This window comes from Microcaecilia unicolor, chromosome 1, assembly GCF_901765095.1.
Source record: "Microcaecilia unicolor chromosome 1, aMicUni1.1, whole genome shotgun sequence".
NCBI lineage: Eukaryota > Metazoa > Chordata > Amphibia > Gymnophiona > Siphonopidae > Microcaecilia > Microcaecilia unicolor.
Window position 1 is genome coordinate 592,629,608 of NC_044031.1, and position 15,837 is coordinate 592,645,444.

General features: G+C 46.3%; 1 protein-coding gene across 3 annotated transcripts in view; it reads left to right on the plus strand.

Moving 5' to 3' along the window:
* The window catches only part of PHF20L1 (PHD finger protein 20 like 1), a 312,587-nt gene that overhangs the window by 134,298 nt on the left and 162,452 nt on the right, over positions 1 to 15,837 (plus strand). For all 3 annotated transcript variants that reach the window (XM_030219345.1, XM_030219361.1, XM_030219352.1), the window contains exon 7: positions 12,496 to 12,621. In XM_030219345.1, the coding sequence (XP_030075205.1) occupies positions 12,496 to 12,621 (126 nt within the window). The remainder of the gene's footprint in view (positions 1 to 12,495; positions 12,622 to 15,837) is intronic.

Below are 15,837 nucleotides of genomic sequence, written 5' to 3' on the forward strand. Positions count from 1 at the left end.
TGGATGCTGGAGCAGCTAGGTTTTATTATCAACTACTTAAAGTCCCATCTGCTTCACATTCGAAAATTGGAGCTTATAGGAGCCCTACTAGATTTAGCTCTGACCTGGGCCTTTCTCCCTGACCTGCGGGCAGATACCCTAGTCAGTAATTCATTTCAGGTAAGCCAGAGCCAGTAGGCTTGGCAGCTGTTAAGACTGTTAGGCTTCATGGCCTCCACCATTCCCGTGACACCCATGGCACATCTCCATTTGAGACCAGCTCAGTGTACTTTAGTTTCCCAGTATTCACATGCCAAGGGGAACCTAGTGGATGTGGTCGTCACTCCTGCAGTCCAGGACTCTCTCTTGTGGTGGACAATTTGAACCAATCTGACAAAAGAACTTCAATTCCAAATTTTATCTCCACACAAGATATTGATGACAGACGCATCCAAACTGGAGTGGGGAGCTCATATAAATGGGTTTCACTTCCAGGTCTCTGGTCCTCCCAGGAGACTCAATTGCACATCAGTCTCCTGGAACTGTGGACTGTATGGAATTCTTTGAAGACTTTCAGAGATCAGCTGATACACCAAAATGTATTCATTCAAACACAAGCAGGTTGTGATGTACTACATCAATAAGCAGGGAGACATGGGCTTGTACCTCTTATGACAGAAGCAGTCGGGCTGTGGATTTGGGCTTCTGAACAGGACATGGTGCTTAGAGCCACTTGGTGGGAAAGAACAGTCTGGTTCACAGACTGAGCAGGGCAGTGCAACCACATAAGGGTCACTCAGCATGGGCATAGTCGATCTCTTCACAATCACTTGAACAACAAAGTCCCTCATTCTCTGAGGACAAGCAGGTTGCTTGTTCTCACATGTGGGGTCGATGTCTGCGTCGGCCCAGGAATCTACAATTTTGCAAGCAAAAAATTTAAAACGTTTGCCAGAGACTTCTGGCGCGTGCACTGTGCGGACAACTTCCCGCCCGTCACTCGAGCGTTCCCGCTCAGCTATTTTTTCTCTGCGGTGAGATGCGGTTGAGTTTTTCCCCGCTCCTTTCAGGCCCAGGAAAGAGTCCTTCGTTTTTGCCTTCTTTCTTTCTTTTTTCTTGTTAAAATTTATAGTTATAAAAAAAAACAAAAAACAAACTTTACCTTAGTTTCTTTTTTTTTTTTTTTTGCCCTTTTAAAGTTTCCTTTCTTTTTCGACGCGGTCGGGTTGTTCCCTTCTTTTTGTGCCTGTTTTTCTTTTAACAGGCACGATCGCGTCTTTTGATTTTGCCGAAGCCGTTTTTCCTTCCATGTCATCGAAGACACCCAGCAGCTTCAAGCGTTGTACTCGGTACAACCGGACCATCTGGTGTATCCAGTGCCTTGGGCCCAACCATGGCCCAGCCGCTTGTAGTCTGTGTCTTCGCATGAAGAAACGGACTCAAGTGTCTCGAGAGGCCCAACCAGAGAAGCTTTTTGGGGCTCGGTCCGGTCCTTCAACATCGGTACCGAGGTCAGCGTCATCAGCATCGACATCGAGGGACACATTGATGTTGGGAGTGAAGGTAATTGCTGTGGAACGACCAACTCGTGCTGGGAGCAGTGAGGCATTGAGTGGGTTTCCACCTGTCTCAAGGCCTCCTGTTATGCAGGCTCCCAGGGAATGACCTTTGTCGGACCCGGCCCCGAGGAGATGTGAGGATTCCACGTCTTCCTCTTCGGTACTGAGGAGTCTCGATGACAGGCGTTGAGCGAAGATGAAGAAACACCGTCATCGTTCTCCTTTGACACACGGTGCCGGGAGCTCCGGGGCGTCGAGGGATTCAGCACCCGAGAAGCGTCGGCGCCGAGAGGATCGCTCCCTCTCTATTCAGGAGGTGCCAATGTGTCGGTCTAACAACCCGGTACCTGCTCCAGAGTCTCGACAGGTTCTGCCACCGGCTCCTATACTGACCCTGCAGCCTTGTCCGATGGCGGCTCTCGACGAGCGCATCAGGGCCCTGTTCCAGAACTTCTGGAAGAGTTACTGCGCCAGTCTGCTTCATTGTCGGGGGTGCTTGCGCCTTTCGTACTGTCTGCTGCAGCGGTATCTGGCCCTTCGCCTGTGGTGAGGTCCCCGACCGGTGTCTGCTGCCACCCAGGTCGACTCCCCTTCGACGTCGGTGGAGGAATCATCACCGGAGTCCAGGCGGGCATCGACTTCTCTGCACCGCCATCGAGGATGTCGTTCCTCGGCATCGAGGCAGGCTCAGTTTCGGACTGCTCTGAGAGATGTCTTGTCCGATACTGAAGATGAGCGTTCGTGGGAGGAAGAGGAGGATCCCAGGTACTTTTCATCTGACGAGTCCTATGGGATTCCTTCTGAACCTTCCGCTCCACCAGAAAGGAGACTGTCACCACCAGAGAGTCTATCCTTTACCTCCTTTGTCTGGGAAATGGCTGCGGCTATTCCCTTCCCTGTGGAGGTTGAGGATGGATGAGCCCAGGGCTGAGATGCTCGAGGTCCTGGATTATCCTTCTCCACCTAGAAAGGCTGCAACGGCTCCTTTGCATAATGTACTGAAGGAAGTCCTTATGCGAAACTGGTTGTTCCCTCTGTCTAACCCCGTGATCCCGAAAAGAACTGAATCCCAATATCGGATCCACGGGGAACCTGGATTGATGAAGTCTCAGCTACCTCACAATTCCATGGTGGTGGACTCCGCTCTCAAAAGAGCCAAGAGTACTAGGGACTATGCCTCGGCGCCCCCAGGCAGAGAATCTAGGACCTTGGACTCTTTTAGGAGGAAAGAGTATCAGGCCACTATGCTCGCTGCCAAAATCCAGACATACCAGCTCTTCACGTGCATCCACTTGCGGAACTCGGTGAGGCAACTGTCTAGTTTGGTTGATGCACTCCCTCCGGAGCAGGCCGAGCCTTTTCATCCGGTGGTTAGGCAACAGAAGGCGTGTCGAAAATTCCTGGCCAGGGGGTACGTTCAACACTTTTGATGTACCATCCTGGATCGCTGCCCAAGGTATAGTGATGCACAGACTCTCATGGCTGCGTGTCTCTGACCTGCATAATTCGATCCAGCAGCGGATGGCGGATATTCCTTGGTGAGAAAGTAGAGCAGCTCGCAGAGTAAAAAACTTGCATCAGGCGTGGATGCTGTTTAAAAACACCATCCTGTAGGTTCAGGACAAATATATTCCACGTATTAGAAAAAAGGGAAAAAAGACTAAACGTCAGCCGGCGTGGCTAAACAGTAAGATAAAGGAAATCATTAGAGCCAAAAAACAATCCTTCAGAAAGTGGAGAAGAGAACCAACTGAAAGTAACAGGATAGATCATAAGGAATGCCAAGCCAAATGCAAAGCGGAGATAAGGAGGGCAAAAAAGGACTTTGAGAAGAAATTAGCGTTGGAAGCAAAAATACATAGTAAAAACTTTTTTAGATACATTAAAAGCAGGAAACCGGCCAAAGAGTCGGTTGGGCCGCTGGACGAAAATGGTGTTAAAGGGGCGATCAAAGAGGACAAAGCCGTAGCGGAGAAATTAAATGAATTCTTTGCTTCGGTCTTCACCGAGGAGGATTTGGGGGGGACACCGGTGCCGGAAAGAATATTTGAAGCGGGGGAGTCGGAGAAACTAAACAAATTCTCTGTAACCTTGGAGGATGTAATGGGTCAGTTCAGCAAGCTGAAGAGTAGTAAATCACCGGGACCTGATGGTATTCATCCCAGAGTATTAATAGAACTAAAAAATGAACTTGCGGAGCTACTGTTAGAAATATGCAATCTGTCCCTAAAATCGAGTGTAATACCGGAAGACTGGAGGGTAGCCAATGTTACTCCGATTTTTAAGAAAGGTTCCAGAGGAGATCCGGGAAATTATAGACCGGTGAGTCTGACGTCGGTGCCGGGCAAGATGGTGGAGGCTATTATTAAGAATAAAATTGCAGAGCATATACAAAAACATGGACTGATGAGACAAAGTCAGCACGGATTTAGTGAAGGGAAGTCTTGCCTCACCAATCTAATGCATTTTTTTGAGGGGGTAAGCAAACATGTGGACAATGGGGAGCCGGTTGATATTGTATATCTGGATTTTCAGAAGGCGTTTGACAAAGTGCCGCACGAAAGACTCCTGAAGAAATTGCAGAGTCATGGAATCGGAGGTAGGGTATTATTATGGATTAAGAACTGGTTGAAAGATAGGAAGCAGAGAGTAGGATTGCGTGGCCAGTATTCTCAGTGGAGGAGGGTAGTTAGTGGGGTCCCGCAGGGGTCTGTGCTGGGTCCGTTGCTTTTTAATGTATTTATAAATGACCTAGAGATGGGAATAACTAGTGAGGTAATTAAATTCGCCGATGACACAAAATTATTCAGGGTCGTCAAGTCGCAGGAGGAATGTGAACGATTACAGGAGGACCTTGCGAGACTGGGAGAATGGGCGTGCAAGTGGCAGATGAAGTTCAATGTTGACAAGTGCAAAGTGATGCATGTGGGTAAGAGGAACCCGAATTATAGCTACGTCTTGCAAGGTTCCGCGTTAGGAGTTACGGATCAAGAAAGGGATCTGGGTGTCGTCGTCGATGATACGCTGAAACCTTCTGCTCAGTGTGCTGCTGCGGCTAGGAAAGCGAATAGAATGTTGGGTGTTATTAGGAAGGGTATGGAGTCCAGGTGTGCGGATGTTATAATGCCGTTGTATCGCTCCATGGTGCGACCGCACCTGGAGTATTGTGTTCAGTACTGGTCTCCGTATCTCAAAAAAGATATAGTAGAATTGGAAAAGGTACAGCGAAGGGCGACGAAAATGATAGTGGGGATGGGACGACTTTCCTATGAAGAGAGGCTGAGAAGGCTAGGGCTTTTCAGCTTGGAGAAGAGACGGCTGAGGGGAGATATGATAGAAGTGTATAAAATAATGAGTGGAATGGATCGGGTGGATGTGAAGCGACTGTTCACGCTATCCAAAAATACTAGGACTAGAGGGCATGAGTTGAAGCTACAGTGTGGTAAATTTAAAACGAATCGGAGAAAATTTTTCTTCACCCAACGTGTAATTAGACTCTGGAATTCATTGCCGGAGAACGTGGTACGGGCGGTTAGCTTGACGGAGTTTAAAAAGGGGTTAGATAGATTCCTAAAGGACAAGTCCATAGACCGCTATTAAATGGACTGGAAAAATTCCTCATTTTTAGGTATAATCTTGTCTGGAATGTTTTTACGTTTAGGGAGCGTGCCAGGTGCCCTTGACCTGGATTGGCCACTGTCGGTGACAGGATGCTGGGCTAGATGGACCTTTGGTCTTTCCCAGTATGGCACTACTTATGTACTTATGTACTTATGTAGAGGATTTAGTTCACCAGCTCAAAAAGCACAATGATGCTATGGATTCTCTCTCCCACCGGGCGTCTTCTGCTACTACCGCCTCATCTAGGAGGTTTTTTGGAGGGAAGAGGAGTGCTCCCTATTCCTATGCTGGGCCTAGGTACACTCCTGCTTCTCGGCAGCCTGTTCAGGCTCAGCCCCAGCACGCTTATTCTCGTCAACAGCATGCGGCTAAGGCCTCTGCAACTCCCCAGCAAAAGCAAGGGACGGGCTTTTGACCAGCTCCAGTTCAGCATAGCCTCAGTAAAAGTGTCCGTGCCGGACGACTTGCCGGTCGGGGTGGGGGGGGGGGGGGGTTGATATTTTTTCACCAAAAGTGGCCTCTAATAACCTCCGACCGGTGGGTTCTTCAAATAGTCTGGTCAGGATACACCCTCAATCTGGAATCCAAACCTCCAAATTGTCCACGAGAGCTCCTTCTTACAGTTCCCAGCACAAACAGGTACTTGCAGAGGAACTCTCCGCCCTTCTACAGGCCTAAGCGGTCGAACCCGTTCCACCAGGGGAAGAAGGGCTGGGATTCTATTCCAGGTACTTCCTTGTTCAAAAGAAAACAGGGGGAGATGCGTCCCATCCTAGACCTAAGGGCCCTGAACAAATTTCTAGTCCGAGAAAAGCTCAGGATGGTTTCCCTGGGCACCCTTCTTCCCATGATTCTGGAAAACGATTGGCTATGGTCTCTGGATTTTAAGGATGCTTATATTCACATCTTGATACTTCCAGCTCACAGAAAGTATCTTCGATTTCGGCTGGGAACACAGCACTTTCAGTACCGTGTACTGCCTTTTGGCCTGGCGTCTGCGCCCAGAGTGTTTACCAAATGCCTAGCTATAGTCGCAACGTTGCTACTCAGACTGGGAGTGCATGTGTTTCCTTATCTCGACGATTGGCTAGTCAAGAGCACCTCGAAGGAGGGTACTCTGGAGTCCATGCGAATGACTGTTCGGGTGCTAGAGCTTCTGGGGTTCGTCATAAATGAACCCAAGTCCCATCTCACCCCAGTCCAAAAATTGGAGTTCATTGGAGCCCTATTGAACACTCAGACAGCTCGAGCTTATCTTCCCGAGGCAAGGGCGAACAACCTTTTGTCCCTGGTGTCCATGGTTCGAGCATCTCAGTAGGTCACGGCTCGGCAGATGTTGAGACTTCTGGGGCACATGAGCCTCCACAGTTCATGTAACACCCATGGCACGTCTACAAATGAGATCAGCTCAATGGACCCTAGCTTCCCAGTGGTTTCAAGCAGCGGGGGATCAAGAGGATGTAGTCCAACTGTCCACCAGCTTTCGGAATTCTCTTCAGTGGTGGACGATTCAATCCAATTTGACAATGGGACGACCATTCCAAGTTCCTCAGCCAGAGAAAATGGTGATGACTGATACATCTCTCCTGGGGTGGGGAGCTCATGTAGATGGGCTGCACACTGAGGCAGCCTGGTCCTTTCAGGAAAATGGTCTGCAGATCAACCTCCTGGGATTGCGAGCGATCTGGAACGCTCTAAAGGCGTTCAGAGATCGGCTGTCCAACCAAGCAATCTTAATTCAGACAGGCAATCAGGTTGCCATGTACTACACCAACAAGCAGGGTGACACCGGATTTCGCCCTCTGTGTCAGGAAGCTGTCCAGATGTGGCTTTGGGCACGCTGTCACGGTATGTTTCTCCAAGCTAGTTATCTGTCAGGTATAAACAACAGTCTGGCCGACAGGCTGAGCAGGATAATGCAACCTCACGAGTGGTCACTGAACATGGGCGTAGTCTGCAAGATCTTCCGAGCATAGGGCACCCCCTCGGTGGATCTTTTTGCCACTCAGATCAATCACAAGGTTCCCTCAGTTCTGTTCCAGGCTTGAGGCCCACGACAGACTAGTGTCAGATGCCTTTCTCCTACATTTGGGGACAGGTCTTCTGTATGCATATCCTCCCATACCTCTAGTAAGGAAGACTTTGCTGAAGCTCAAGCGAGACTGCGGAACCATGATCCTGATTGCACCCTTCTGGCTGCGTCAGATCTGGTTCCCTCTTCTTCTGGAGTTGTCCTCCAAAGAACCATGGAGATTGGAATGTTTTACATCCCTCATCACTCAGAACGAGGGGTCGCTTCTACATCCCAACCTCCAGTCTCTGGCTCTCACGGCCTGGATGTTGAGAGCTTAGAATTCGCCTCCTTGGGTCTTTCAGAGGATGTCTCCAGAGTCTTGCTTGCTTCTAGGAAAGATTCCACAAAGAGGTGTTATTCTTTTAAATGGAGGAGGTTTGCCGCCTGGTGTGACAGCAAGGCCCTAGATCCTCTTTCTTGTCCTACACAGACCCTGCTTGAATACCTTCTACACTTGTCAGAGTCTGATCTCAAGACCAACTCCGTAAGGGTTCACCTTAGTGCGATTAGTGCTTATTACTGCCGTGTAGAGGGTAAGCCTATCTCTGGACAGCCTTTAGTTGTTTGCTTTATGAGAGGTTTGTTTTTGTCAAAGTCCCCTGTCAAACCTCCACCAGTGTCATGGGATCTCAACGTTGTTCTCACCCAGCTGATGAAAGCTCCTTTTGAGCCACTGAATTCCTGCCATCTGAAGTACTTGACCTGGGAGGTCATTTTCTTGGTGGCTGTTACTTCAGCTCGTAGAGTCAGTGAGCTTCAGGCCTTGGTAGTGCATGCACCTTATATCAAGTTTCATCACAACAGAGTAGTCCTCCGCACTCACCCTAAGTTCCTGCCAAAGGTGGTGTTGGAGTTCCATCTGAACCAGTCAATTGTCTTGCCAACATTTTTTCCCCATTCTCATACCCGCCCTGGCGAAAGCAGTTTGCACACCTTGGACTGCAAGAGAGCATCGACCTTTTACGTGGAGCGGACAAAGCCCTTTAGACAGTGCGCCCAGTTGGTTGTTTCTTTTGATCCCAACAGGAGGGGCGTTGCCATTGGAAAACACACAATCTCCAGTTGGCTAGCAGATTGCATATCCTTCACTTATGCCCAAGCTGGGCTGACTCTGGAGGGCCATGTCACGGCTCACAATGTTAGAGCCATGGCTGCGTTAGTGGCTCACTAAGTCAGCCTCCATTGAGGAGATTTGCAAGGCTGCGATATGGTCATCAGTCCACACATTCACATCTCACTACTGCCTCCAGCAGGATACCCGACGCGACAGTCGGTTTGGGCAGTGGGTGCTGCAGAATCTGTTCGGGGTTTAGAATCCAACTCCACCCCCGTAGGCCCATTTTTGTTGTGTTCCAGGCTGCACTCTGTTAGTTGTTTATGGATTCAGGTCAATCTATGTTATGTCCTCGCCGTTGCGAGGTCCAGTTGATCAATGTTCATTGTTTTGATTGAGCCTGGTTGCTAGGGATACCTGAATTGTGAGAACAAGCAGCCTGCTTGTCCTCGCAGAAAGCGAAGATACATACCTGTAGCAGGTATTCCCCAAGGACAGCAGGCTGATTGTTACAACCCGCACACCTCCCCTTTGGAGGAGTTGTTTGTTTATTATTTGCTTTTTGATTAAACTTAGCAGGAACGCTTGCGTGACGGGCAGGAAGTCGTCCGCACATGTGCGGTTCGCGTGCCAGAAGGCTCTGGCAAACTTTTAAAAAATTTTTCTTGCAAAATTGCCGATTTCCGGGCCGACAAGGACGTCGACCCCACATGTGAGAACAATCAGCCTGCTGTCCTTGAAGAATACCTGCTACAGGTATGTATCTTCGCTGTTCTGCTGCAGACTAAGATTCTTAGGTAAGCTACCCTCGGATGCATTTCTCCTTGATTGGGGGAAGAATCTTCTGTACAGGTATATTCCCATAGCTCTTATAGTGAAGATATTAGCAGGACAAGGGAATAATGATCCTCATTGCTTCTTATTGACTGAGGCAGATATGGTTCCCTCTACTTCTGGAGCTAGCTGCAGAAGACCTGTGTAGATTGGAGATACTTCTGACCCTCAACACACAGAATGAGGGATAGCTCTTGCATCCCAACCTCCAGGCCCTGGCCTTCGTAGCTTGTAGATTGATAGCTTTGTAGTGCGTTCTCTCCAACAGCATGATGGTGCCTCCTGTGTCTTGCTTCCAGGAAATATTCCACCAAGAGGCCATATCATTTTAAATGGAAGAGATTTGCTTTCTGATATGAGGACAGGGCCCTAGATCATTTTTCTGGTCCTATTCAAAAACTGCTGTAATACTTCTGCACTTAATAGTCTAGTTTAAAAACCAACTCAGGGTTCACCGCTGTGCATTTGGCTTATACCATAAGCATGTAGAGGGTAAGTCTTTCTCTGTACAGTGTTTAGTTTTATGATTTATGAGAGGCTCACTTTCACTCAGGCTCCCAGTTAAACCTCCCACGGTGTCATCGGATCTTAATGTTCTCACTCAGCTGATGAAAGCTCCATTTGAATCACTTCATACCTACCACCTGAAGTTGGGAAGGTTGTTTTCTTGGTGATGGTCACTTCAGCCCGCAGAGTCAGTGAGCTCCAGTCTCTGGTAGTTGGTTCATCTTACACTAGATTCTTCGTAGACGTCCTGAGTTCCTTCCTAAGGTTGTGTTGGAATTCCATCTTTAGTCAGTTCTACCAACCTTCTTCCCAAAACGCAATGCTTACTGCACACTTTGGACTGCAAGAGAGTCTTGGCCTTTTATCTGGAGCAGACTAAAGCCTATAGACCATCCATCCAGCTTTCATCCCTTTTGATCCTAACAGGATGGTGACAGCCATCAATAAACCCGAATCCAGTTGGCTAGCAGATTGCATTTCTTTCACTTATGCCCAGGCTGAGTTGCCTCATGTCACAGCTCATAATGTTTCAGCTAGAGAATGACACGGGGACAAAGATTGTCCCCGCCCCGTCACGGCAAGTTCTGTCCCTGCCCCGTCCCCATGGGCTCTGTCTTCATCTGCAGAAGCCTCGAACAATTATGATTTTATATTTAAATCTTTTCATTAAAGTATAAAAGGAACAATATGCTGCACAACTATTGTGTATAAATTACAAATAGAAAACAATAATAACAGTGAGCAGCTATAATAACCCTCCTCACTACCACCCTCTACCCTTCCCCAACCCCAGCAATAGCTGATTTCTACTATCCCAAGGAATCCTAATACACCATGTTAAAATGTCCAGGGGTACAAAATACAACCCATTCTGTATGCCCTAGTGGGGAGATATGCGCCCTATGAAGCACTGTCTAGCTCTCCTGTCTTCCACAATCCTTCCGTCAATAGAAGATGTCTTCTTAGAAGATGTGCTGGTAGCAGAATGTAGAGCATCCCCCAAGCAAATTTTGCTAGTTGTGGCCAGCATGTTTGCTTGTTTTTCCAAAACATCAAAATATCGTTGTCTGCATCACTCAAACAAATAACAGTCCAGTTCATTAACAGGCTTCAAAGTAGAAAGTGACATAGGGACAAAGTTTGTCCCCATCCTGGGCTCTGTCCCCATCCCCGTGGTTACTGCAGGTCCCCGTCCCTGTGTCATTCTCTAGTTACAGCCATGGCTGAGTCAGTAGTTCACTTGAGGTCACCTCCGTACTGGAGATTTGCTGAGCTTTGATGTTTTTGATCTACATATTGACATCTCAGTACTGTTTAGAGCAAGATTCCTGACATATGGAATCCAACTCCTCCTCCTTAGGCTAGTTTGTTTTTCTGTTCAAGGCTGTTCCAGAAAAAGAGAATTTTCTAAGCCTTAACCCAGTGATTCCCAAGCCTGATCCTGGAGGCACCCCAGCCAGTTAGGTTTTTGGGCTATCCACAATGAATATTAATGAGAGATTTGCATGCAGTGGAGGCAGTGTATTCAGATCTCTCATGAATATTCATTGTAGATAGCCCAAAAACCTGACTGGCTGGGGTACCTCCAGGACCAGGTTTGAGAGCCACTGCCTTAACCTATTACAGTCCTTGTTATCCTCTTATTTTGGTCAACTGGTAACTAGGGATGCCCATCTGTGAGAATATAATGTCCTGTTTGTTCTCAGAGAAGGCAAAGTTACTAACTTGGAACAGGGTTCTTGAAGGACAACAGGACATTCTCACATCCTGGCCACCTCGCCTATGAGTTGCACTGTATTAGCTTTCTAATAGACTGGTCCCGTGCAGCGGCTGTAGGTGGGAAGGCACGTGTGCATGCACAATGCGGTCTTATAAAAATTTCTGGAAAATTGCTGTGAAGTATGTCACCCATCTTTTGAATGTGGCCTGCTGTCCTCAGAGAACACATACTAACTTTGCGTTATCTCATTCTGCCAAAAAGGGGATATCTGCAAGTCAGTTCAGTAGTATCTTAGAAGGCGGGAGTTCTAACTGCAACAAATTCATGAAGTTTCATGGGCAGCAGCCTCAGGGGCTGTATTGTGTCCTGTTCTGATAATGAACTGGAGATGAAAGGTAAATTGTCATCAGTGGAATAAGAGCTGTTTGGATCTAATATCTCTGCTTTATATCCATTGTTGCTTCTGCTCATGTCAGTAATCTGAAAATTTTCTTAGCTGTTGTGATTTGTTATCAATCAAATATGCAGTAAATCAGCTCAATGTTGTAGGATGTCAGCCAGAATCAGAAATTCAGCAAATGCCAGTCATTGCTTTATGAAAAAAAGTATGTATGTGCTTGCTTTGAGTCTATTGAGATTCAGACGTCTTTCATTGAGCTAACAAAGATGCCAGTCAGTGGTCACACAGAAACAATTACCCTCTATTTTTTGGATGACTGTATAGCACCATATCAAGGGGAACAAGCTAAGCCAGTCCTGTTGCATGCATAGGGATGCAGTTCTCTTTTTCTTGGTAAAATAACTACATCTTAAGGCATGAAGAGGGGCTAAGCTTCTTCCCTATTAACATGAAGCATTATGGATTCCCCTACCTGTTGTGCGTATATGGTGAAAAGCTCATTAAAAGTGGTGTTTCTATACCTGCATTACATAATGAAAAATTCAGAAATGGCTTATATTCCAGTAATTTAGGAAACATTGAGGGTAATTACTGGGCAGCTAATAAAGGTGCTGGTTATGATGTCTATTTTAAGACTATTCTATAAAGATATTGTAAACTGTTTTGTTGATTTTATTCAGTTTTTCAATACCACGTTTTGTAAATAGTCTAAATCTTTCTTTTTTAAAAATATTCTTTCCATGACAGATCTCCCTTTAAAGGATGTTCCACGATTAGCTTTAGAACATGCTGAGGCAATAGTTGCACGAAAGAGGAAAATTAATCAAGCCAGTTCATTTCAGGCAAAAAGGGCTCGTCTTAACAAAATCACAGGTACAACAGAATTTATATATGGTCAGCTTATGTATTATGATTTAAGATGGAAGAACTAATTGATTTTCACCATCTAGAAATTAGAACATTTAAAAATTCCCTTTGAAGATTCATTTGGGCAATTGTGAATTTTTGTCTAGAGTAGGAGTGTTTGAGGATTACACTGTGGTTTAGAGGGCTAGTTCATTCTAGAATTACACAAGTGTTGTGAATACTGTGTCTTAATGGTTAACCTTGTTGGAACAAAAACAGTCCCCAAAAACATTCACTGGCTAAAATATATAAATGTGCTGAAAGGATCAGATTATAATGCATCATACTTAGAGGTAGATGCACTAAACGTTTTTCATCGTTAAATGAGCCCTCAGGGAAGAATTTCCTATCCTTTCCATGCACTTAAGCCTATTTTCCGACGACAGTAGCAGCTAACGAAAACGGAATGGAGATGAGCAATTAGTGTGAAAACCCCATTGAAACGACATGCACTAACCTTTTCCGATTGCTTTTACGCAGGAAAAAGGCAGGAAAACTAACGAGAGGTCTGGACCTCTCGTTAGGACAGCTCTGTGCCAGGAAAAATCATTAAGTGAAAAAACAAACAAACTTTGAGCCAATCCCAGCGCATTAGCAGAGCTAAAAGCGCTGTGATTGGCTCAAAGGACGTCAGAAAACACATAAAAAAATAAAAATAAAAAAAGGATCGGGAGGGGCAAGGGCGCTCATCAGGAGCGTCCTGTACGGACGGCCTTGCCCCCCGCTGCTCCCCACTTTCCGCCGCTCCCCCCACCCCGAAAAAGCAAACTTCTAGAAGCCCCTGCCCCCTCCCTTCCTCACTACTCTCTCACCTCAGCTCCGCCTCCCGACATCCTCCGTCTGTGCCCCGCCCCCTTTTGGGGTCGTCGCCGCCATTCCCCTCCTCCATCGGGCCCCCCTTCCTCTTACCGGGCCCGTGCAGCGCCTCTCTCCTCTGTCCGAAGGCGCTGCACGGGCAAGAAGAAAGCTGAATCAGCTGATGCCTGCCTTCGCCTAGCTTCGATAGAGCGTCTTTCTCCTCCTGGGCCCGCCCCTGTCTGACGTCAGTAACCTACGTAGGTTACTGACGTCAGACAGGGGCGGGCGTAGCAGGAGAAAGACGCGCCATCGCGAAGGCAGGCATCAGCTGATTCAGCTTTCTTCTTGCCCGTGCAGCGCCTTCGGACAGAGGAGAGAGGCGCTGCACGGGCCCGGTAAGAGGAAGGGGGGCCCGATGGAGGAGGGGAATGGCGGCGACGACCCCAAAAGGGGGCGGGGCACAGACGGAGGATGTCGGGAGGCGGAGCTGAGGTGAGAGAGTAGTGAGGAAGGGAGGGGGGCAGGGGCTTCTAGAAGTTTGCTTTTTCGGGGTGGGGGGAGCGGCGGAAAGTGGGGAGCAGCGGGGGGCAAGGCCGGATCGTGCCTTCTTGCAGTTTGACTTGGGCAGTGAATTTAGGAAGACCCCCTTCTCTCCAGAACCCAAAGCAGGTATTTCCTCCTCTAAAATGTTTAAATTGTCTGTTTTGTGCTTCTGTGGGACTGGGGTGCGAGGATCTCAGAACTGCTTTTAACAATGCTGCCACTGTGTGAACGGAGAAGCCTCGGGATTTTGAAGCCGCTGTTTTGCTGCTTGCGATGAATCTGTTTGTTTAGAGAATGGAAGACTGGGCTTTTTTTATGTGTTTTCTGACGTCCTTTGGATTTGGGAGCCATGTGCTTGTGATTTGACTGTGTTTTGACTGTTTGTGGCATGCGCAGAGCAGCTAACATAACGCTTGGCTGCTCTGCGCATGATTTGGGGGCCGATTAACGATGTGTATTGTGATTCTTTGATACATTGTACGTTTCAATACCGATCTCAGCATGTGTGACTTTTTTTTTTGGTGCATGTTTCGTTATTTTAAAATCGTTAGGGACTTTAACGATTTAGATTTTTTTACGTTTGGTTGCTGCATCTGCCTCTTAGTTACGTAGATTAATTGGAGAACAGTGTCTACCAAGGTCATTTTTCTTAAGCAATCTGTCTTAGTAGCAATAATAATAATAAGAAGGCATTAAAATGTAACTTGGATAGTTATATTCCTTAGAGAGAGAATTTTTCTTAATTGGCTTTAAAGAAAGTACCTTCTTAAGGAGAATCATAATGCTAGAATTAGTCTTTTATACGTGGTCCCTGTAATGAAGAATGTGCTGTCACTTGAAGTTTATCTGGAGATGGATTGCTTATGATTCAGAAGATTGACCAAAACATGGTTTTCTAGATATGCATTTGTGTTAAATTAATTTGGTTTGTATCCTTATTCTTAATGGCTGTCTTCTTTGATCAGTATACCTAATTTTAAATGCACTGCTGTCTTAGACTTTTATGTTCTTGTTTGTGTTTCGGACTTAAAATTTAATTTGAAGTCTGTTTTTTTTGCATAGGTCATGTAGATAGGAAAGGACACCAAGGTCTGGATGTGCATAGTTTTCTGGGTATTTCATAAAAGGCTTGCTGAATGTGGATCCTTTTGTAAAATACATATAAGGATGCAGGAAATACACATGTAGTTTGTAGCTTGTACAGTGCAAACAGCCATTTTACAAAGAAAAAATGTAAACAACAACAACAAAAAAGCAGCTCTCACAATTTTGAATGTTTGTGCTGGTATATCCATATGTAAGTGGTGATTTTGCAACATATGTGTGTAAGTATTGAATTTTATAAATGGATATGGATATCCAAGGGGAGCCAATCAGTCAAGCTAGAAAACTCTACATTTTTGATATTGGAGGAATGTTTTAAACACATGAGATGTAAGCACATTTACTCCCTCAATCACTCCTGTAGATCCCAGGTCCAAACAGGCAGTGTGCCTCGAGCATGTGTAAATGCCAGCAGATAGTTTGAAAAGCATGCATAGATTACCATTTCAAAATATGAAATATGTGCATAGTTCCCAGGTTCACCCAAATCACGTTCACATGTCCCGTGCAAAACTGCTGCAGATGTTCACTTGTAAGTTGTAGCATTGGGAGCTCTATTCACACATGTAAGGCATTTATACATATAAATGTTGCAATTTACACATGTAAATGCTGCACAAGCCTTCTAAAATGAATTTAGGTTTTATATTAATGTTATAAATGGTTTTTAAATCTCTGTCAATAATATTTTTGTATAGTTAATGCTGTTTGCTTTTCATCCGAAATCTGTTTTATATA